Genomic DNA, 22,702 nt, shown 5'->3' on the forward strand with positions numbered 1-22,702 from the left:
AGAAATCACAAGTAGGCAGAGAGGCAGGCAGAGAGAGAGGAGGAAGCAGGCTCCCCGCGGAACAGAGAGCCCGATGTGGGGCTCGATCCCAGGACCCCGGGATCATGACCTGAGTGGAAGGCAGAGGCTTTAACCCACTGAGCCACCCAGGCACCCCCTATTTTTAATTTCTTGAGGAATCTCCACACTGTTTTCCAGAGTGGCTGCACCAACTTGCATTCCCACCTACAGTGGAAGAGGTTCCCCTTTCTCCACACCCTCTTCAACACTTGTTTACTGCCTTGTTAATTTTGGCCATTCTAACTAGTGTAAGGTGGTACTCAATGTGGTTTTGATTTGAATTTCCCTGATGGCTAATGATGATGAATGTTTTTTCATGTGTCTGTTAGCCATTGTATGTCTTCTTTGGACAAGTGTCTGTTCATGTCTTCTGCCCATTTTTTGACATGATTATCTGTTTTTTGAGTGTTGAGTTTGAGGAGTTCTTTATAGATCGTGGATATTAGCCTTTTGTCTGTAGCAGTGCTCTTTTTAATAGATTTTTTTTTTTAAGAGCAGATTTAGTTTCCCAGCAAAACTGAGAGGAAGATACAATGAATTCCCCTGTGCTCCCTTCCCAGCCGCTAACAAAAACAACCTCCCCCACCACTATCATCTCCATCCAGAGTAGTACATCGGTACAATGGGTGAAACTACACCAACACATCATGATTACACAAAATGCATAATTTATACAAGGGTTCACCCTTGGTGTTATTCATTCCACAGGGTTTGACATCAGTGCATTGTTTTAGTTTTGACATTGAACATTGGTTTTGTACTTTGATAGCCAGACCCACTTTTCCCATATTAAATCTATCATGGCTCAGGGCAGGCATTGGCAGGCTGCAGCCCGCAGGTGCATTCAGCCTGGCCACTGTGGACTCTTCCACAACCCATGAGCTGGGAATGGTTTTTCTAGTGGAACATTTGCAACTCACTCGATGATAGGAAATATTACCGTTGAATCCCAATGAAGCAAAAGGTTATCCCTCCCCCCCCAAAAAAGGAATTCTATCCTCATAAGTGACATAGTGCTAAAACATGATCCTCAGTAAGGGTAATAAAATTTTTTTTTAATTTTTATTCTGTCAACACAAATGTGCAGGATTTTTTTTTTTTTTTTTTTTGTCTGTTACATAAGTATCTACATGATAGCTTCGACTTTGCTTCTTGGCTTAGAAACCTAAAAATATTTACTCTCTGGCCCCATATATAAGAAGTTTGCTAGTTCCTGGTTTGGAGGCTTACAATAGGAAGTTTGAAATCATGAGGTGAAGATCGTGGTGGAAACGGGAGTCTAGGAAGTAATCGGGCTGCAGGTCTTCAGGTGTACCAGGAAATATACTAATGAATGAATCACCTGAGCCATCTGTTAGTGAACACAGGTGGGTTTGATAAACTAGTGAGTACAAATTAAAAGCAAGTTAAACAGCAGTAATAAGGAAACAATAGTATCGGTGGAAGTCGGTATGGCAGATGCCCTGAACATAAATATTGCATGTTTGAGGAACAAGTGCCGTAACCACAAGTCATGACTGATGCTAAGAATTTCCAATCCCCGCTGGGCTGAAGCTAAGGGGCATGGCTTGGGGCAAAAGGGCACCTTCCCAGATGTTAACCTCTGCTAACCCTCACTTGATCTTTGAGACACCTGGACCCATCTCAAGTGCATTCTCCAATGACAGAGAGAATGGGAGTCCCTTCCCAGCTTCCCCTCCTTCTTCCCCGCATCTCCCATCTCAATCTTTAGCCAAACTGACCCTTTCATCCTAAACAAAGAGATTCAGACCCAGAGCCACCGTGAAATAGCTTACAGAGCCCCACATCTGGGCTTGTCTGAGATGATAGTCTACAGCAGAGAACTCCAACCCAGGAAGAAGTGGGGTGCGGTGTTCCTGTGCCACTTACCAACCTGTCGCTCCGTCCTGGTGAGGTCGAGACCCACAGCCAGGACTGAGCCCTGCAAGTGTGACATAAAGTGTCTCTAGGACAGCAAACTAGCAAGAATGGCTATCTGAGACACAGCCCTTCCCTTCTCATACTCAAGTCAAGGCAGCTCACCTTAACAGAGAGGAAAATCTCATTAACTGGACCCCAACTGATTCAAACACCCACGTTCTTGGTGGTATCTAGGCAAAGAGGGTTTGCAATGCAAATGAATATTTTTAAAGATTTTTATTTATTTATTTGACAGAGATCACAAGTAGGCAGAGAGGCAGGCAGGCAGAGAGGAGGAAGCAGGCTCCCCACTGAGCAGAAATCCCGATGTGGGGCTTGATCCCAGGACCCCGGAATCACGACCTGAGCCGAAGGCAGAGGCTTTAACCCACTGAGCCACGCAGGCGCCCCAACAACGCAAATGAATTTCATAGACATCCCAAGAGTTGGAGCCGGCATATTGATAAACCTTTCATCCCCTTTTAGAAGAACCTGTTTACCCACCAATGTTTGATGTGGGTTTTTTTTTTTTAAGTTTTTGTTTTTAATTCCAGTTTGTTAACATACAGTGAACATTTGATGTGTTAATGACAAGTTCCTCTGATCTCCTCATTAATATAGGACCCTGAGGAGTGCTGTATTATGATTTTCATTACCTTTGTACTTAAAGCTCATCTGGTTGTGTCCATGATAGAAGCCTTCCCCAAAAAGTAGACTAATTTCTCTGGCTTAGAAGGGGATGCACGGGAAGTAAACCAATGGTTCTGGGTCATCACTATCCCTAACTCATCCTCCTTAGGACCACTGGGAATTTTCTCCTGAGGATGGTCACAGCTAACAGACCAGAAGGAGATAAGAAGAGGCCCCAGGGGCTCCCAGATTTTAAAATGGCCTTCCCCAGGTGGACTTAGGGACATCTGACCACCATGGGCGAAACACAGTCCTCCTAGAGATAACCAAAGACAGTCTGCTCAGGTTGCCATAACCAAAATACCAGAGTGTATGGCTTGAACAACAGATACTTATTTTCTCGCAGTTCTAGAGGCTGGAAGTCCAAGATCAAGGTACCAGTAGGAATGGTTTCTGGCAAGGCCTCTCTTCCTGTCTTGCAGATGGCCGCCATGTTGCTATGCCCTCACATGGCTTCTCTTTTCTCCACCATCAAAGTGAGAGAGTGCTATCAGTATCTCTTCCACTGCTTCTAACCACACTGGTCCTATTGGACTAGGGCCCAACCTTATGACACCATTTAACCTCAGTTACCACCTTAAAGGTGCCATCTCCAAATACAACCGCAATTGGGGGTTAGGATTTCAACATATGCATTTGGGGAGGGGACAGTGTCCATGATACCAGATACCCCCTCACACCCCACAGTCCCCTAACAAGGACCTTTTGTTGTCTCCTTGGCAGGTTCTCTGTGTTTGGCCTTGGCTCCCGGGCTTACCCTCACTTCTGCGCCTTTGGACATGCCGTGGACACCCTCTTGGAGGAGCTGGGAGGAGAGAGGATCCTGAAGATGAGGGAAGGGGATGAGCTCTGTGGGCAAGAAGAGGCTTTCAGGACCTGGGCCAAGAAGGTCTTCAAGGTAACCACCGGCCCGGATCTCAGAGACCTAAGGGGAGAATTCACGACCCACCCCTAAGACCTCCAAAGACAGAGTACCGACACCATCAGAAGTAGAAGAAACTTGAAAGAACCCCCAGTATTTCCGGCATGTGTCCAGCCAGGATACAGCTGTCAACAACTCAGATGGGTTTAGATGGTCTTAAAACACACATTCTCCACCCAGAATCTAACCCCCTGCATTGTGGTTAGAGACTTAATCTATAAAAAGAAATTACAATCTTGGGATTTCAGAGTTGGGAGGAATCCATCCCTCCCTTGCATTTGGTAGACTAGTAGGCCAAAAACATAAAGTTGGATAGCCACACCAGGGGCCATGCCTCATCCTGGAGCTCAGGTCTCCGATTTGTGTACTTGGACAAGCTTCTCCCTCTTGTGCTAGATCTTCGCTGACCAGTATGAGAGCCACTAGCCCCGTGTGCTATTTTTTTTTTTTTAAGATTTTATTTATTTGACAGAGAGTAGGCAGAGAGGCAGACAGAGAGAGAGGAGGAAGCAGGCTCCCCGCCGAGCAGAGAGCCCAGTATGGGGCTCAATCCCAGAACGCTGGGATCACGGCCCGAGCTGAAGGCAGAGGCTTTAACCCACTGAGCCACCCAGGTGCCTCAACCCGTGTGCAATTTAAATGTCAGTGTTCATGAATTCACATTCAACAGGATGAATCAACAAGTGAACATGGTATGTCTAGATAGTGGAATATGATTCAGTCATGAAAAGAATGAAACATTGACACCTGCTACACCACGGATGAGCCTTGCAAACCTAAAGAGTGAAAGAGGACAGGCACAAAAGGTCTATGCTCCCATTTATAGGAAATGTCCAGGACAGGCAAATGCATACAGAGATTAGATTCGTGGTTGCCTGAGCTCTGGAGGAGTGGAAAATGGGAACAATTGCTGATGGGTACAGGGCTTCTTCTGGGAGGACGAGAATGTTCCAGAACTGGATAGCAGTGATGGTTGCACTCTCTCTCTCTCCACACGCTAAAAACCATGGAATTGTACATTTTGGTACATTTTTAAATGATGAATTTCATATTGCATGAAAAATGTCTGTGTATATATACATAGAAATAATTAAATGTTTAATTATAAAATACTGTATATTATAATGACAGAAATATTATATATCACATATTTGCATAAATATATTTATCTTACATAAATAATTACTTATATATTTTATACACCATAATGGATGTATAAAATTTTTAATCATTTTTAATTAGTTTTTAATTCTATTTAGTATCTATGTTAAATAGATTCTACTTAAAGAGCCCATTCCTTGGCTGCATATTTCACATACTCAGTAGTCCCAAGAAGCTAGCGGTCATCCCAGGAGACAGCACAGAACATTCCTGTCATGATAGAACATCCTATTGGGTGGCGCGATTCTAGACCTATGAGGTCACAGGAGAATAATGAACAATGGCCTTCTATCTGCACGGGGGACATGACTCGATTGACTATCCTGGAAAAAACAAAGAGCCATGAATGCCGACCCCCCACCTCCACCTGCTCCTTCCTCCACGCCAGAATGCGTGGAGCCACATTCTCTCAGGAGAAAGGACACCAGGCAACCTCCTATGACTCCTTTGGCACTTCCCACCCTGCATGCAGAAGCAGATAGGGAGAAAAACGGGAAACTGAGGCCCCTGAGCTATCTGGATATCTGTGGGGGGAGGCTGTGTCCATCAGCCTGTTTCTGCATTTCTCCCTAGACAAGGTAAATGACGATAACTTCTTCTGTTACCTTGAGGTCACTATGGTTCTTGACTTCAATCAGCCCACTTTGAGCACCCCAGAAGCAGGGCCTGTTACTAAGCCACTGTACACTTTAGCTATCACCCCCCCACACCCCATTCATCCTCCCACCAAACTCCCGGTCCTGGCAACCACTAACTGACTTTCTGTCTCCGTAGCTTTGCCTCTCCTGGACGTTTTCTGTGAATGAAATCCTATAGTATGTGGTCTTTTGAAACTGGCTAATTTCGCACATTTTTAAGGTTCATCCACGTTGTATTATTATTTATCAGTACCTCATTGCTTTTTACAGCCACACAGTTCTCTGTTGTATGCATATATCGTATTTTGTTTGTCCATTTATCAGTCAACGGATGTTTAGATTATCTGAAAATCAACACAAGGCCAAAAAATGGTTAAAGCTACTCTTAAAAGCCTCTTGAATTGGGGCACCTGGGTGGCTCAGTCAGTAAGCATCTGACTCTCGGTTTTGTCTCAGGTCATGATCTCAGGTTCATGGAACAGACCCCCACATCAGGCTCTGCACTCAGCATGGAGTCTGGTTGAGATTCTCTCTCTCCTTCTCCCTCTGCCTCTCCCCGCCTTGCTCATGTGCTCTGTCTCCCTAAAAAAAACAAAAACAAAAGCAAAAACAAAATAAAAACACTCTTGGATTATCCATGGCTTTTTTCCCAAAAACCTGAATTCCAAATGGTAATTCTTAGGATTACTAAAGTTAGAGAACTTATGAACTTGGCAAAAAAAAAAAAAAAAAAGAAGAAGAAGAATAGAAATAGAAAAAAAGCAAAATTCACAGGGAGATGTTCAAACATTCAATATGTTCTGCTTTTAATGTGTTTAAATCTTTAGAATAAGATAGCTAGAAAGTTCTAAGGTGTCTATTTCCTTTTTTTTTTTTTAAGACAACATTTTTTAAAGATTTTTAGTTATTTGAAAGAGAGAGCACACGTGAGAGAGAACACAAGTAGGGGAGAGGGCCAGGAGGAGAGAGAAAAGCAGACTCCCTCCTGAGCGAGGAGCCAAACACAAGGCTCAGTCCCAGGACCCTGGGGATCATGACCTGAACTGGAGTCAGATGCTTAACTGACTGAGCCACCCAGGTGCCCCAATTTTATTACTTATTTGAGAGAGAGAGAACACAAGTGGAGGGTGGGAGCAAGGAAAGGGAGAAGCAGGCTCCCTGCTGAGTGTAGAGCCTGATGCCAGACTTGATCCCAGGACCCTGAGATCATGACCTAAGCCAAAGGCAAATGCTTAATCGACCAAGTCACCCAGGTGCCCCTAAGGTGTTTATTTTCTTGCTTAATATTAGGCCTCTACAAATATTGGTTTTAGGAATAAATGACATAAAAGTTACATATTAAGTAGAGGGTAAATCTTTTTTTTTTTTAAGATTTTTTTTTTTTTTATTTATTTGACAGACAGAGATCACAAGTAGGCAGAGAGGCAGGCAGAGAGGGGCGGGGGGAAGCAGGCTTCCTGCTGAGCAGAGAGCCCTGATGCGGGGCTCAATCCCAAGACCCTGAGATCATGACCTGAGCCAAAGGCAGAGGCCCAACCCACAGAGCCACCCAGGTGCCCCTAGAGGTTAAATCTTAAAGTCATTAATTAGTAAAGCTGATATATTCAGCACATAAACAGCATTCAAAAAATATAGGATGGATTAGTGGATAAGACTGATGGCTGGCCGGTACGTGGTGGGATGGATAGATGGGTGGATGAGTGGGTGAGTGGATAGAAAGAAGGAAGGAAGGAAGGAAGGGAAGGTATAGATGGAAGAATGGAAGGATGGATGGACAGGTAGAAGGAAGGAGGGAAGGAAAGACGGATGGATGGATGGATGGATGGATGGATGGATGGATGGATGGATGGATAGAAAGAAATAAGAAAGGGAAAAGGGGGGAAGGAAGGGAGAGGAGAAGGGAAGGAGGGCAGGTAGGTAGAGGAATGGAGGGATAGAGGGATGAATGGATGGATGGATGGATGGATGGATGGATGGATGGATGGTTGGTTGGATGGATGGATGGATGGATGGTTGGTTGGATGGATGGATGGTTGGTTGGATGGATGGATGGATGGATGGATGGATGGATGGATACATGCCATGCCTGGGAGGTCACTGAGAGTCCTCCATGTGCCACAGGCAGCCTGTGATGTGTTCTGTGTGGGAGATGATGTCAACATCGAGAAGGCCAACAACTCCCTCATCAGCAATGACCGCAGCTGGAAGAGGAACAAGTTCCGCCTCACTTACGTGGCCGAAGCTCCAGAACTTACGCAAGGTACCTCTCCGCGACCTCTGTGCGTGCATGTGGGTGCGGGAGAAAGGAGCCCTCACCCTCCCCCCCCGGAAGTTACCACAAGAAGCTGGGTGTTATGGCTTCCATCTCTCTTCAGGGCAGTCCTCTGAAAACAAATACATGGCCAGTGGCCCACGCCCAACCGACCTGCGCCTGGATGTTTCTCCCTCCAGCAGCGTGGCCGTTACCTTTCAGGCCATTACCCTGAAACTCTTCTTCTCAGCTCTGCTCAACCAGATTTGCCTTCCCTTCTCCCTTATTCACAGCCCTCCCCCAACCCACCCAACTTCTTCTCTTTCATCTCTTCACCTCACTCCAGAGGACAGCGCAAGTGTGAAGAGAGGGTCAGGAGAAGCTGGAGGCTTTGTACTGACCATGCTTTAACCCCGTCTCAGGGAAACTGTCGTTGTTCTCATCACAGGTCTCTCCAATGTCCACAAAAAGCGGGTCTCAGCCGCTCGACTCCTCAGCCGTCAGAACCTTCAGAGCCCTAAATCCAGGTAGGAACGCCTTGCTTGGCTCGGGGTTCCCCATCTGTGCTCCAGATGCCTCTCCCACCCTCGGGGAGGAGCCCTGGTTGACTCGGAAGCCTGGCTTCCCATAACCGTCCCAAGGGCCACTGAGATGACCCTGCCACTTTGTAGCATCAAGGTTTTCCCGCCTTCCCTTTGCCAAGCCTCCTAGAGGGACCATGAGAGGACAGATCATCACGGAAAGCAGAAAGAGAAAGGTTGTATGAGGAATTTTTAATCTAGACCACACCCTTGTCGAACTGCTAATGTTCATTGTACCAGAGCATCCTAGCCAGAGAACATTTCCTCCTTGTGGGTAATTCTTCTCTAGAGTCCCCAAAACCAGCTACCCAGATGCTGCTTAAATTCCTTTGGGATGACGGGAGGTTCATTACCTCACCAGACAGCCCACTCTGTGTTTCAGAGTCCTGATTGTTAGACATGATCTTGCTGTTGCTGTAACCAAAGGGCATCTTCCTAGCTCTCTGCATTGATCTCAGTTATCCTCAGGTGACACCCAAAACAAACTCCGTTCTTCCAAATGAGAGACCCACTGTTAGCCAAGGACATGGACCAGTCTCTCCTGGGTTTTGATTCCTTCAAATTGTGCTTCCTAAGACCCGGTTTCCCAAGGCTTTTGCCTTCATAAAAGGATGCGTTCCGTCCTGCTGGCATGTCATTCTCAGACCCGGTCACAGTGCACAGAGGACCTGTCATAGCTACCACGTGCACTGGGGCCGTTAAAGCCACCCCCAGACCTGCGCAGGACACACTGATGCTGCCCAAGATCGTGGGTTTTGTCCTCATGGCCATGCCACTCTCCCATACACCCTTGCTGCTGTGGTCAAAGTGAGCGAGCCAAGTCGGTCCGTCCCTCGACTTCTGTAAATAAGATTTTTGGCCTTAATGAAGTCCTTTGCATTGGTCCCTAGAGAATGGCATCTTTTTTCACTTCCTGGTTACAGCCTATGCTGAGCTTTTGAAATCTTGATTCTTTAGTACGGAGAGTGGACTCGCGAGCTAGGCAGACATGGGTTCTGACCCCTGTTCTGCCGCATACCAGCTGTGTGACCACAGGCCAGTCACGCAGGTCCTCCGAGCCCCTATCTCCTTATGCAGACCAAGAAGGGTAGCTCTACACATTGCTGACTGACATTTCTCTAGTGTTTCCTGTGGGCCGAGCCCTATTTTGTGTCTCTCTCTGAGGAATCTTCCAGAACTCTTAACCAGCCCAGGAAGTTGGGACTATTATCATCAAAGTTTTGGTTTTGGTACCCCCCCCACCCCACTAAAGATTTATTTATTTATTTTAGGCAGGGAGGGGCAGAAGGAGAGGGAGAGAGAGAATCTTAAGCAGACTCTCCACTGAGTGTAGAGCCTGATGCAGGACTTGATCCCACGACCATGACCTGAGCTGAAATCAAGAGTCAGTTGCTCGGGGCACCTGGGTGGCTCAGTGGGTTAGGGTCTCTGCCTTCAGCTCAGATCATGATCCCAGGGTCCTGGGATCGAGCCCCGCATAGGGCTCTCTGCTCCGTGGAGAGCCTGCTTCCTCCTCTCTCTCTGCCTGCCTCTCTGCCTACTTGTGATCTCTGTCAAATAAATAAATAAAATCTTTAAAAAAAAAAAAGTCAGTTGCTCAACTGACTGACCACCCAGGCGCCCCCATCATCGATGTTTTAAATATGAAAAGTGACAAGTATATAACGCAAGTGACTTTATCAAGGTCACATAGACTCAGTTCTCCACCTCCAAAGTCAGCATGCCGAATGGCTACCCAGGTGTCCTCAAGACCATTGCAAGGCTGCTGTATTAATGACGAGGTGCACAAGGCAACTAGTGTCTCATACATTCCCGTTACTCTTCCTTACCCGTCCCAGCTTCAAACACCTGCAAATTTAGTATGCAAGCTTTCTGCATGGACTTCAGGCCTCTGATGGAGTTATCAGCAGGACGAAGCCCCCAAGCTCTCGTGTACTCTCTCAGATCCTCCAACATTAAAGAAATGGGTTGGGAAATTAAACCCTTTGAATAATTTGTTATATACGACATTCAGGAGCATAGGGATCTCCGACACAGAGACGGACCTTGTGTTTGAAATACACATCCTTACTTCCCGTTTCTGCCCTCTGGAAAGGGATGACTTCAGTAGCATAGAAGAGAAGAGACTAAGAACCCATCGGAAATTTCCTTCAGCGACAAACCATGAAAGATCAAATCACAAAAATTACTCCCTAAACCATGGTACATAAAAAGCAAGGTCCTTTGCAAATGTTCTGATGCTAACTTGGACCAAAGTCCCAGAACAACCCCCACTCACCTCTGGAAAGGGCAGCTGACTCTATGCTGAGTGACTTAGAAGACACTGTTTCAACAGGGTTCGGAACAAGAACCTTGTATTAAAATCGGTCGTGAATTAGCACAAAAAGGATCAAGTTGTATGGCGGTCTCTCTCTTTGGAAGCACACTCTGGAGCATGACCTGTTTTCAGGCTTACTACCATCTCTAGCTTTGTAAGTTGTTGGTTTGTTTTAAGGGATAATTGAGTAAAAAAAGCATCATGTGCTTCCGTTTTCCCCCACCCAAGTCGGCCCCAAATCAGGCTGTTTGGGCCAGGAGGCCATAAGCGAGATGTCACAAATTTCTCCCCGCCTCCCAGATCCTTAATTGCAAGCAAAGTGCTTCAGAGGAAGTAAACAGCCTCCTGAGGGAGATCCCTGCACAGCCAAAGAGAAAAGTGACCACAGTTATTGCCTGGCCAGGAAATACATCTCTAGGTACACCAATTAACAAACAATACAGCAGGGAGTATAATGCAGCGGTAATGGGTGCGGTGAGTCCTGCCTTTCAGAAGGAGAAGTGCATGGTAGGCTTTAGAAAGGGAATGAGAGGAGGGACATCTAGGCAGAGGCTGGCAGGAGTATAGGGGCAGAAGGGGTCCTGAGTGTTGGGGCATCGTGGACAGTGGTGGGATATTACATTGAACAGTTCTTGTTGGGGAAACTCTTGATTCTTGTTGCTCCCTGGATGAAATTGCTTCTCTCCAGTCTTTCCCATTTCAACAGAGATCATCAACAGTTGTCTTAAGCCAGAACCTCAAGCATCTTCCTTGCCTCCTCTCCCTCCCTTACACTGCATGTCCAGCCCTCACCTTGTCCTCTGGGATTTGACTTTCAACTTCATATCAGACCTACAGCTGCTGCCTTGAGCAAATCCATGTTCATTGATGGTATGAGTGGCTACACGACACTTATTTGTCTCCTTGTTTCTTGGCTTTTCTCTCAAAGATCCATTTCCAAATAGCAGCTAGACCAATCTTGGAAAGACATAAATTGAATCCTGTCTCTCCACAGCTTTATACCCTCTAGTGGCTTCCCACTGGATTGAAACCTCCAAACTTCTCACCATGATAGGTCATGATGAAGTCCTCATGATCTGGCCTCTGGCCACCATTCTGATCTCCTTCTCCTTCTCCAGCCCTGCCCCCCCGACATCTGTGTTGTCTGTGTTGGAGTGTCTCCAAATACTCCAGCCTTCTTTCCCTTCTCCAAATATGCCACACCTTTTCTTACCCCAGGGCCTTTGCACATGCAAACACTCTTCCCAAACAGGTCTTTGCCTGTCTCCTTTTTCTCATTGTTCAGGTCTCTGCTCAAATGTCACATCACCTCAGAGGCTCCCTGACCATCCTATCTGATGATCACTGGGCCTGCTGCCCCCAACCCATCAACACCCACCCATCCTTCTGGGACCTCTTTAAGTTGAGGTCCTAGTTCAGTGAAACTAGGACAGTCAATGAGAATGGGACCCCAGACCCATCACTGTCTCGCCAGTGCCTAGAATAATGCCCAATACTCACTACAAATTTGCTGAATGAGTGAAACTTACAATGTTGACTCTTTTCATTAAAGAATGAGCATTAGCTTTTTTTTTTTTTTCCATTTGATGCTGGACATTAGCAGACTCTTGTTTCATCCGTGAACCTATCATTGAGCCACTCCCAAGCATACATGCGTGTGCGTATGTGTGTCTCTGTCTGTCTGTTTTGCTTCTGGAGTCTGGGATGGAGAGGCCCCAATGACTGCCACTTTCCCACACTGCCCTTTTTGCCCTTCCTCCTTCTCCCCATCCTCAATGGCCTTAATGTGTCCCAAGCTTAAACACACACACACACACACACACACACACACACACACACACACAACTAACTTACAAAATTCTATACTTAGAAACCCCCAGCAGAACTGAGACAACTGGTCTCCAAGTTAGTGCTACTGAGAAAGGGTAGGGGGAATCTGCTTCCCCCACAAGGCTTCAAAGACCAGCCCATCAGGGTGCACCAAGGCCATGCATTCATTCATCCCTGGGAGGTCTCAGCAAGCCATGCCTGATCAGAGGCTTGCCACATCCCCTTGGTTAAATTTCCAGCACGGGCAGAGCCTGGGGCACCTGACTTATCTGCCAGCTGCCTCCCTATTCCTGCCCCTTGTCTGCCTGACCACCGTATGTCATGTTCAAGAGAACTTGGGGGAAATGGCTGTAAGCGTGAGCCAGCTCAGCAAGTTCGGGTCTTCCACATTTCTATTTTGCACCGGCCAGAAGAACAGAGGCAAATATACTTCTGAAAGAAATCATGATGATCTGGGAGAAAGTGGGAATTGATTTGGGGCCCTTTCAAAGGCTTCCTGTGGTTGGTGCGCGAGGCTCCTCAATTAGCAGCCCCACAGCGCCCCCTGCTGGCTGTCAGCTTCTGCTAAATTCCAGCCCTGGTGCTGGCAGGAGGTGATGGTTGTCTTTGCTCTCCAGGAACCAGGAATCCGCATGAGCTCAGATCAGAATCAGTCGTGTAGGTCTGTATAATTGACAAGATGAGTGTCCCGGAAACAGCAAAACCTGTCCAGGAAAGGAGAATGGGACCCCAGGCCCTGACACCACCATTCCCAATGTCAGCCACCAACCCCACCGTACGAAGGACAGGGGTGCCTTGCCTTGCTTTGAGAAAATACTTGCAAAAAAGTAAATGTGCTAGCACAACTGTTTTTAATAACGGTGGCTATTTGCAGCACAAAAGGGTTCTTGGGTGTGCCAGAGACTCCTTTATACAGCGAGTCCCATTGGTCTATTCAAGTGTTGATTTACATACCATGGAGAACGTAAAAACTTCACGCCGGATATGAAGTGTCTCTACCGAGAACCAGTTGGCAATGAAGAAAAACAGATCTAGGGGCGCCTGGGTGGCTCAGTTGGTTAAGCGACTGCCTTAAGCTCAGGTCATGATCCTGGAGTCCCGGGATCAAATCCTGCATCAGGCTCCCTGCTTGGCAGGGAGCCTGCTTCTCCCTCTGACCCTCCCCCTTCTCATTCTCTCTCTCTCAAATAAATAAAATCTAGAAAGAAAGAAAAGATTCTGAAATGCCGACAGAACCCAAAGAGGACAAAGAATCTGATTTACCAAAAGCGTAATCAGCTCCCAAGTTCTCAGACATTGTGTAAAATGCAGTAGGTCTGTTCTAAAACCTTTTAAAGGACCAGAATGATCATAGTCTGAGAATTCATTCTGGTTGCCCTCCCTTAGCACAGGCTTCCTACCCTTAAAATACAAAACCAGTGGAAAAGGGGAGGATCAGGCTGGACATAAATCAGTTCCTCTGTGTGTTTTCTCCTTAGATCTCTCAAGTTTATATGGGTGGATTTTTGCACAACCAAGACCAAATGTGTGTTTCTCTTACATGATAATATAAGGAGCCTGCTCCCTCCCCACACACAGACACATATACTTACAAAAGGGGGGACAGAGCTTGGGATTCCCAGGAGAGATGGCATGAAGCAGACTGTGGACTCCACGGCCTTGGCTCCAGTGGGGTCCTGATTCCTGGGAGAACCCCAGTTAGTCCTGAGGACACTGTCTGTTCTGGCAACTGGTGAACTCTGGGAGTCTGAGGTTCCTTCGTCTAATAAATATTTCTTGAGGACCAGCTATGTGCTGTGATTGTTCTAATTGCCAGAAAGAGAGCAGTGGACAAAACAGACAGATTCCTAGCCCTATGGAATTCACACTGTTCTGGAGGCTGGGTGGGGATGGGGGAGGGAGGGTCGGGAGGCAGGGGAAGGCAGACCACAAAGTGCAGGATGATGGAAACTCCACAAGAAGACACTGGTAAGTGCTGCGGAGAAAGGTGGGTTTGGGAAGATAGCAAAGCAAGGAATCTGAGCACTGAATTGAACCCTGAGGGGCTCTGATGTCCAGAGTTTGGGGAGATGAGAAGGAACTGCCAAAGGAATGAAGATTGGGAGAGCTGGGGTGCTGGAACCCAGGAGAAGGGAGTTGAGAAGGAGGAAGGGACCAGCCATATCCAGTGCTGGTTCCATGAGCAAGATGAATGCTCATGGCATTGGCATTGGATTTGCACGGGGGACCAGCTAAAAGCCATGGTGTGGAATGATGGGGGCAGAGGTCTCTTGGCGTGGGCCTCATGGAGAACGGAAAGGAGAGGGGATTGCAACCACAAAAAGAGACACGGAGCAAAGAGAGGAGGCAGTAGCTGGTGACTCTTCTCTGAGTGTTGCCCACCTTCCCCTCCAGCCGGTCAACCATCTTCGTGCGTCTGCACACCAACGGGAATCAGGAGCTGCAGTACCAGCCTGGGGACCACTTGGGCGTCTTCCCAGGCAACCGCGAGGACCTCGTGAATGCCCTGATCGAGCGGCTGGAGGACGCGCCCCCGGTCAACCAGCTGGTGAAGGTGGAGCTGCTGGAGGAGCGGAACACAGCTTTGGGTACCTACGGCAGGGTGGGGTGCCCCGGCGTCTGGGGGAAAGGAGACCCACCCTTCTTCCCAGTCGCCAGTCCAGGTGGGGGACAGTGGGTCTCTGTCCCCTCCAACCAGAGTCTCTGTCACCTTCTGAGACTCCTCCTTTCTCATGGTTGGACCAACTGGCCGACCCAGTGTCCGTGATGCTAGGACATCCATAGCTCATCCCTGGGGGAAGGGGCTTCTGCCCTCCTTCATCACCCCGCCTCACTGCCCACCAACGTATACCCCTCCCTCCTCTCAAAATCAAGAGGCGCTCCATGCAACTCGATGGCGCTCTCAAGGTTGAATCATCACTGGATCAGGTTCCGGTTTGTTTTAGGGACCATCCTTGACCTTCCCATTGAAGAATTTTAAAGGCATGAGATAGGCCTCAGGGCTTCATTTCAGGAGGCACAGGTGAGCTCAGGGTTCAGGTACCAGTAACCACGGTGACCTTACCTGACAGCCCAAGACATGGTGACCTGTCAACTTCACAAAGGAGCTAGAGTGTATGGTCAGGGCAGAGTGTGGAAATAGCATGCGGCCAAAGCCCCACTGAAAAGTCCTTTGGGAGATACCGCTTTGGGGAGATAATGCTTTATATTAAGAAATCCAACCCAGCTGGTTCTTCCTTCGTGTTGGAGCAACACTTTTTAATCTTGGGTTGTGCCCCTGATAAAGCAGACAGTGTGTTTAGGGCTATATCCAATGGAAAATTACACAGGAGTAGAGCGTAATAGTTAGAAAGGTCTGGGGCAGGACTGCCTGACTTCACACTTATGAGCTGTGTGACCTTGGGCAAATTCCTTGACCTCTCTGTGCTTCCCTTTTTCTCAGTTGGAAATTGGGGATAATAATAGCACCCGCCACCTAGGATTGTTGTGTGGACTAAGTGAGTTAATAATATAAAGTGCTGAGAATAGCACTTGGCATATAGAAAGTGCTAGCAAAGTGTTAGGCATGTTTGTCATTTGAAATGCTGGAATACCACTTAGGGGTCTGAGAGGCCAACACCATGAGAGGGCAGACAGAACCAAAATAGACTCCTAGCTCGTGCTCAGTGGGGGGCTCACTGCATAAGACGCCAGAGATGGACCGTCTCATGCTATTTTAATGTTGGTTTATGTTTTTAATTTTTGAACTAATTTGCACAATTGATTTTGGATCTGCTCCTTGCATGCATGAGGTGATCCCATGGTCCCAAGAAGCCTGGGTCTAGATGTGGGACATGGAAAGTGACAAGCCGAGGGATTGCTTGGCTCACCCGCCCCCATCCTCTGCCCCAGGAGCAAATCTGGCCTTCCTGGCTTGGACCCAAGTCCTTGGAACTCAGACTTTCCTCCCCCATCCACCCCTCACATCCATTGTACCTCCATAGGAGTGATCAGTAACTGGACAGACGAGCACCGCCTCCCACCCTGCACCATCTTCCAGGCCTTCAAGTACTACCTGGACATCACCACGCCGCCGACGCCGCTGCAGCTGCAGCAGTTTGCCTCCCTGGCCACCAGCGAGAAGGAGAAGCAGCGTCTGCTGGTCCTCAGCAAGGTGGGTCCCTGGCCTCCTACACCGCCCTGGGCATCGTTCCCCTCCTGGTCCCTGGAGAGCGATATAGCTGTTACAACAGTTGTCCAGAAGATGGCAGTGTGGAGCAAGAGTTGCCGGTTTTTCGTTTGCAGGTGGCCGCCATATTGGCTAGTCCATTTTGGCTTGTCCTCACCATCTCCCCTCATTCTAACTAAGGTCTGACCGAACGAGGGTCGCCCTGTTGAATCTCAGAGCTCTCTGGCCTGGTAGAGATTCCTTTTCTAACTCTTGTTCCTCCTTCCTTGGGAACTCCTGAGCTTCCCTTAGCTCCATCTGAGCCCATGCTTAGAAGGAATAGAAAGAGGAGTCCCACAGTGACCTGTTTTAGAGAGAGGCCTTTCCCAACACCATTGTTGGGAAACAATTGGTATTGTTTCTACCAATTGCTATTGGTAGGACCTGCAAGATAGAGAAGACCCTCGGATGGTAAAATGCATCAAACATTTCTACCATCCTTGCTTTGAAACCTAGGGCTCACTTGCCCCAAAGTGCTGCAAAATTTTGCTCAGTATGATTCCTACCCAGGAGGACCACCCAGACTTCTCCCAGTGGGGGCTCCTCCCTGCTAAGCAAGCCATCAGCAAAGGATGGCTTAGCTTTCTTCTGCTGTCCAGGAGAGGGATGAATGATGGGCAGACAGGAAGGTTACTAATTTCAAAGAATATATATTACAGCTGGCCCTTGAACAATGTGGGAACTGGGGTGCTGACCCCCTGTGCAGTAGAAAATCTACGTACAACTTTTGACTGCCCAAAAACTTAACCACTAATGTAGCCTGCTGTTGACCAGAAGCCTTACCAATAACATAAACAATTGATTAATACATATTTTGCTTGTTTTATGTATGATTTACTATATTCTTACCATAAAGTAAGCTAGAGAAAAGAAACTGTTAAGAAAATCATTAGAAGAGAAAATTCATTTACAGTCTTTTATTATATTCATCAAAAAAAAATTGTGTAAAAAAAAAAATGTGTATAAGTGGACCCAACATGGGACCAAACCCATGTTGTTGGAGGGTCGGCTATATTTAGAAATGAGAAAACAGACGTGAAAAGGAACATTTAGAGACTTGTGATTAAGTAATTCACTCTGGGGACCTAGAAACAGATTGGAGAAGTGGAGCATTAATTTTCGTCATAAACTTCGCAGAATTGTTTATCTTTGTACGTGATGTACATGTATAACTAAAAATTTTAATTGATGGGGGAGGGGCTGCTTTTAGAGGGACCAGAGATTGCACTGTTTGAATGGACAATTTCAAGTAGAATTTGATAAACTGTACGTATTAGCCCGTCTTCCAAAGAGGAGAAACTCCAAGGTGGGATTAAACAAGCAAAGATTTTGATTAAGGGAAACACCCATGTGAGGGGAAAATGGGCAGGAGTCGGATAAGGCTGGGAGAACCATCAGAGCTCCAACCAGTCTGACTCTGAGTGCAGGACAGGGAAGGGTGTGTGAGTGGAAACATCTGGAACTGCAGCCACCACCTTAGGAAGGACCAGCACAGGTGAACCATGTCTGTTTCCCGTGGATGTCCATTTCAGAGGGCAGTTCCTGAGGCTCTTGGCTGATGGCTCCCCTGCAGCTTGAGGTCAGTGAGGCTGGAGGTCTGGGAGGCACGTTCTCAAGGATGCCATATCCTATCAATAAGGCAAGAATGATCTTGAGGGACAGGGAGGAAAGCTTCATTATACGGTACTATAATAGGCTTTACTCCTCAAAATCTGAGCCTCTTACATGCAATCGGGGACTGCCCAAAGCAGTTTCCAAGTAGGAAAACATAATTCCAAAGCCCCAGAGAGTTCCTCTGTTCCTTGGTGGCAGTTGGGTTTTGCTGTCCACAAACCCTGACCGTGGTCCTCCACACCCGAACCTGTTCCTTTGGGGCTGTCATTCACCATCTTGAACTTGACCTGTGCTCTCTGCTGGTGCATCTCCAGGTGTGCAAACTCACGGTCACGGGTCTGCATTCCATACCGCCCAGTCATGACTCTCTCCACGGTGCTTCTCTCTGGATGTTTGCATATGGCTGGACCGATTATGGTTAGGCACATACACCCTCTAGAGCAGGCGTCAGCAACCTTTTTCCATAAAGAGCCTGGTAGTGAATATTTTAGGCTCACAGACCATGAGGTCTGTATCACAACCCCTAAACTCCACCATTATAGCCCAACAGCATAGACAGTACCAAAGTGAGTCAGCGTGGCTGGGTTCCAATTAAATTGTATTTGTAGGCACAGAAATTCAAATTTCGTATCACATTCTTGGGTCATGAAATCGTATCCTCCTTTTGATCCTTTCCCCCAACAATTAAACCATGTAAAAATAGGTCTTAGCTCATGAGCCCTGCAAATAGGTAGTAAGCCACATTGACCTTTTGCCACCCCCCGACCTAGATTCAAACCCAGAATCACTGCCTCCAAGCCAAAGAGCCTCTGTAATTGTCAGTTTTCCCCGCTATAAAATAGGGACAACAGTCTTACTTATTGTATAAAGTCGTAAGAATTAAGACCTGGTTGGGGCGCCTGGGTGGCTCAGTGGATTAAGCCGCTGCCTTCAGCTTAGGTCATGATCTCAGCGTCCTGGGATCGAGCCCCCGCATTGGGCTCTCTGCTCCGCGGGGAGCCTGCTTCCTCCTCTCTCTCTGCCTGCCTCTCTGCCTACTTGTGATCTCTGTCTGTCAAATAAATAAATAAAATTTAAAAAAAAAAAAAAAAAGACCTGGCACGGAGTTATTACTGTGTGAGTGTTAGGTATCCTTCCCTCTCGCGACTTTTTTTTTTTTTAAGATTTTATTTATTTATTTGACAGAGAGATCACAAGTAGGCAGAGAGACAGGCAGAGGCAGGGGGGAAGCAGGCTCCCCGCTGAGCAGAGAGCCCCACGCGGGACCCAGTCCCAGGACCCTGAGATCATGACCTGAGCTGAAGGCAGAGACTTTAACACACTGAGCCACCCAGGCACCCTCTCCTGACTTTCTTCCCCGGACGTTCTGTTGGCCCCACTGGAAATGTGTACCCAGAGCAGGGTGTAAGTTCTCCATCCCTCTCCTTGGCACAGGGCTTGCAGGAATATGAGGAATGGAAATGGGGCAAGAACCCCACCATCGTGGAGGTGCTGGAGGAGTTCCCGTCCATCCAGATGCCCTCCACCCTGCTCCTGACGCAGCTGTCCCTGCTGCAGCCCCGCTACTATTCCATCAGCTCCTCCCCAGACATGTACCCCGACGAGGTGCACCTCACCGTGGCCATCGTCTCCTACCGCACCCGAGGTAGGCAGAGGCCCTGGGAGAGCCTCCGGGTCTGCATTTGCCCCCGGGGGCCTCTGCCGGGCTGCCATATCCCAAAGTCCCGAGAGGAGACCCGCTTTGAGGCCAGGAACTGGGGGAAGAAGCAGGACAGGCAAACTGTCCCCTTAGGCAGAGCCAACCCTGTGCAGAATCAGGAGGGAGGGAAGATGCGCACTTGAAAGCTTCCTCTGCTCCCCAAGCCTGAGAGCACTTTTACTCTATCCCCTTATCCCCCCACCTGCAAGGCAACAACAAGATCAAGGCACCCACACCCATCGCCCAGAGAGGGGCGCTCTCTGCTGCATGCAGTCCCCTGGTCATAGGTCAGTCGGATACCCTAGCATTTGTCTCCCATATGTTCCCTCCTTGATAAAGCGACTAGAATGCATGGTGCCTGAGGGAGCTCCAAGACCCGGATCCTGAATGGTCTCGGGGATCACATTGACTGAGACCTTTTCAGTAGGTGGGGTCTGAATCCAACCCACCCTCCCCCATGGGAATCCTGGGCAGTTTCTCAGGGTTTCACCATTCCCGCTTCCCCTTCAGAGGGAGGGATCCAGACAGGGAATTCCAAGGCAGAAACTTGGCATAGGGCTGTGAGCTTCCGCACCGGAGGGAGGGGCGGTAGGCACGGCAGACCACCCTGATTTTTCTGCCAGATGGAGAAGGACCAATTCACCACGGCGTGTGCTCCTCCTGGCTCAACCGGATACAGGCTGACGACGTCGTCCCGTGTTTCGTGAGAGGGTGAGTGGCAAATGCGGAGAAATGAGCAGTTGTCCCAAATCTGGTGACAGATTTGTACTGGTGAGCTGGGCTAGGTGGACCAGCCTCATGGGTTCTGGAGAGATGGCGGAGTCAGACGAAACCAAGATCAACACTCTGTATCCCTTTCAAGCTGTTAAGTTAATAGGATCGTGGGAGCTAAGCAGGTACCCCCTCCACCCCGCCCCCGCCCCAGCCTGCCCAGTCAAAGTCAGGTCAATACAGTGAATATTTATCAAGTGCATGTACTGTGCTAGAGGCTGGGGTACAGTAGACAACCCGGCAAATGCAGCATCCGCTCTCCTGAAATCTGGAGACGGATGGAGACTGAAATCTGGAGCGGAAATTCTCTCCGCTGTCTCCCAGCCACACTATCTGTTCCTGCTATCTCGGAGATGGGGAAGATCCAAACCCTCATCCCATCAATCAGAGCTCTTCCTCCCAAACTCAGCTGTTTGGGATTTTTTTGTTTGTTTTTGGTTTTTTTAAGATTTTATTTACTGGAGACAGAGCATGAGCAGTGTGAGGGGCAGAGGGAGAAGCAGACTCCCTGCCGAGCAAGAAGCATGATGCGGGGCTCGATCCCAGGTCTCCAAGATCATGACCTGAGCTGAAGGCAGACGCCACCCAGGCGTCCCCCACACCCAAGCCCTGCCGCCCAAACTCAGTTTTAAAGGACACTCCTGCCCACGATGAACAGTACTATATCATGCACTTAAAAATTTTGTGACGAGGGTAGATTTCATTGAATGTGCCCTTACCGCCATTGGATAAAAAATATAGTTCAAATGTTTTTCACCCTGAGGGCTCTGGCTGAGCCTGTAGGCCTCCTGGAGGGTCCCTGCTATGTAAGCCAGTGACTTCTGTACCTCAGCAGTGGTCTTGACCGCTGATTTTTCTCAGCTGTTGAGGCTGGAGTGTTGATGGGATGGTGCACCTGCCCTGAGCGTCAGAATCCCGGGCGGTGTTTCAAAAATACAGTGTCCTGAGCCCAGACTTGCTTCGCTGCCCAGGACTCTGTACTTTTAATATCACCTGGAAATTCTTCTGTATGCTGAAGTCTGTTCCCCAATTTGGGGAGACCTCACTGCCGGCTAAATCCACGGTTCTCAGTACGAGGCGGTGCTCCCCTTCAGGGCACTTGTGGCAACACCCGCAGAATTTTTGTCTGTCGCGGCTGCAGGGTGCTCCTGGCCTCAAGGAGGTGGAAACCCGGGTGCTGCTCAGTAGCCTACAATGCACAGGACACCCCCATGGCAGAGAAGTGTGCAGCCCCAAATGTCAGCAGTCCTGAGGTCGGGAAACCCTGGGTTGAAACCATCCCGCTGCCCTTTGTGATTTAGCTCAGCAATGAGGAAAATTGGGAACTGGAGTAGCAGCCAGAACCCGAGGACCTCCTGTTTTGGGAATTCCCCAAATCCATGTGACCTGTCACCCCGATAAGGGGCACCCAACCCCAGCCAGAGAGTGCAATCCCACTGGATTATCGAGATGGCCATCTGGTCTACCAAAGACCCAGCCACCCTTCATCGGACTTGAGCACAGCAAGCCTTCTGATTCTCTCTTTCTTGTCCAGAGCACCCAGCTTCCACCTGCCCCGAAATCCCCAAGTGCCCTGCATCCTCATTGGCCCAGGCACTGGCATTGCCCCTTTCCGAAGCTTCTGGCAGCAACGGCAATTTGACATCCAACACAAAGGTGGGTGTTGCGTTTCAGCAGCCCCGTGATGTCCACCCCGCCCGGGGCAGCCCCACCTGTGTCTCAGCTGCCTGGAGGAATGACGGAGCTCTGTCTTCCCTGCTTCCCTGCCTGGGGGAGCGCAGGGGGCTCACAGTACTGACCTGACCCAGGGCTGAGGTTCATGGTTATGCTTCAAAGGACCTGTCCCAACCAGTCTCCCACACAGCTTGTTCTAGGGCCCGAAATTCCATCCCCAGAAGACATTTCTTTGTTAAGATAGGACCCCTCTGCAAATTCAAGCATCCCTAGGAGAGTAAACATTAAGCCTTATCAAATGTGTGTGTGTTTATGGGATTGTCCCACAGGCTATTATTCCAGAGCAGGCTTTGCTGTGTGAGAGACA

General features: G+C 48.4%; 1 protein-coding gene across 1 annotated transcript in view; it reads left to right on the forward strand.

The window, feature by feature from the left end:
• NOS1 (nitric oxide synthase 1) overlaps positions 1-22,702 on the forward strand; it is a 111,440-nt gene that overhangs the window by 81,145 nt on the left and 7,593 nt on the right. Inside the window, exons 18-25 of the mRNA XM_046025871.1 lie at positions 3,394-3,568; positions 7,513-7,651; positions 8,091-8,169; positions 14,765-14,958; positions 16,354-16,523; positions 19,626-19,836; positions 20,514-20,601; positions 22,196-22,317. Coding sequence (XP_045881827.1) covers positions 3,394-3,568; positions 7,513-7,651; positions 8,091-8,169; positions 14,765-14,958; positions 16,354-16,523; positions 19,626-19,836; positions 20,514-20,601; positions 22,196-22,317 — 1,178 coding nt within the window. The remainder of the gene's footprint in view (positions 1-3,393; positions 3,569-7,512; positions 7,652-8,090; positions 8,170-14,764; positions 14,959-16,353; positions 16,524-19,625; positions 19,837-20,513; positions 20,602-22,195; positions 22,318-22,702) is intronic.

This window comes from Meles meles, chromosome 12 (assembly GCF_922984935.1).
Source record: "Meles meles chromosome 12, mMelMel3.1 paternal haplotype, whole genome shotgun sequence".
Lineage (NCBI taxonomy): Eukaryota > Metazoa > Chordata > Mammalia > Carnivora > Mustelidae > Meles > Meles meles.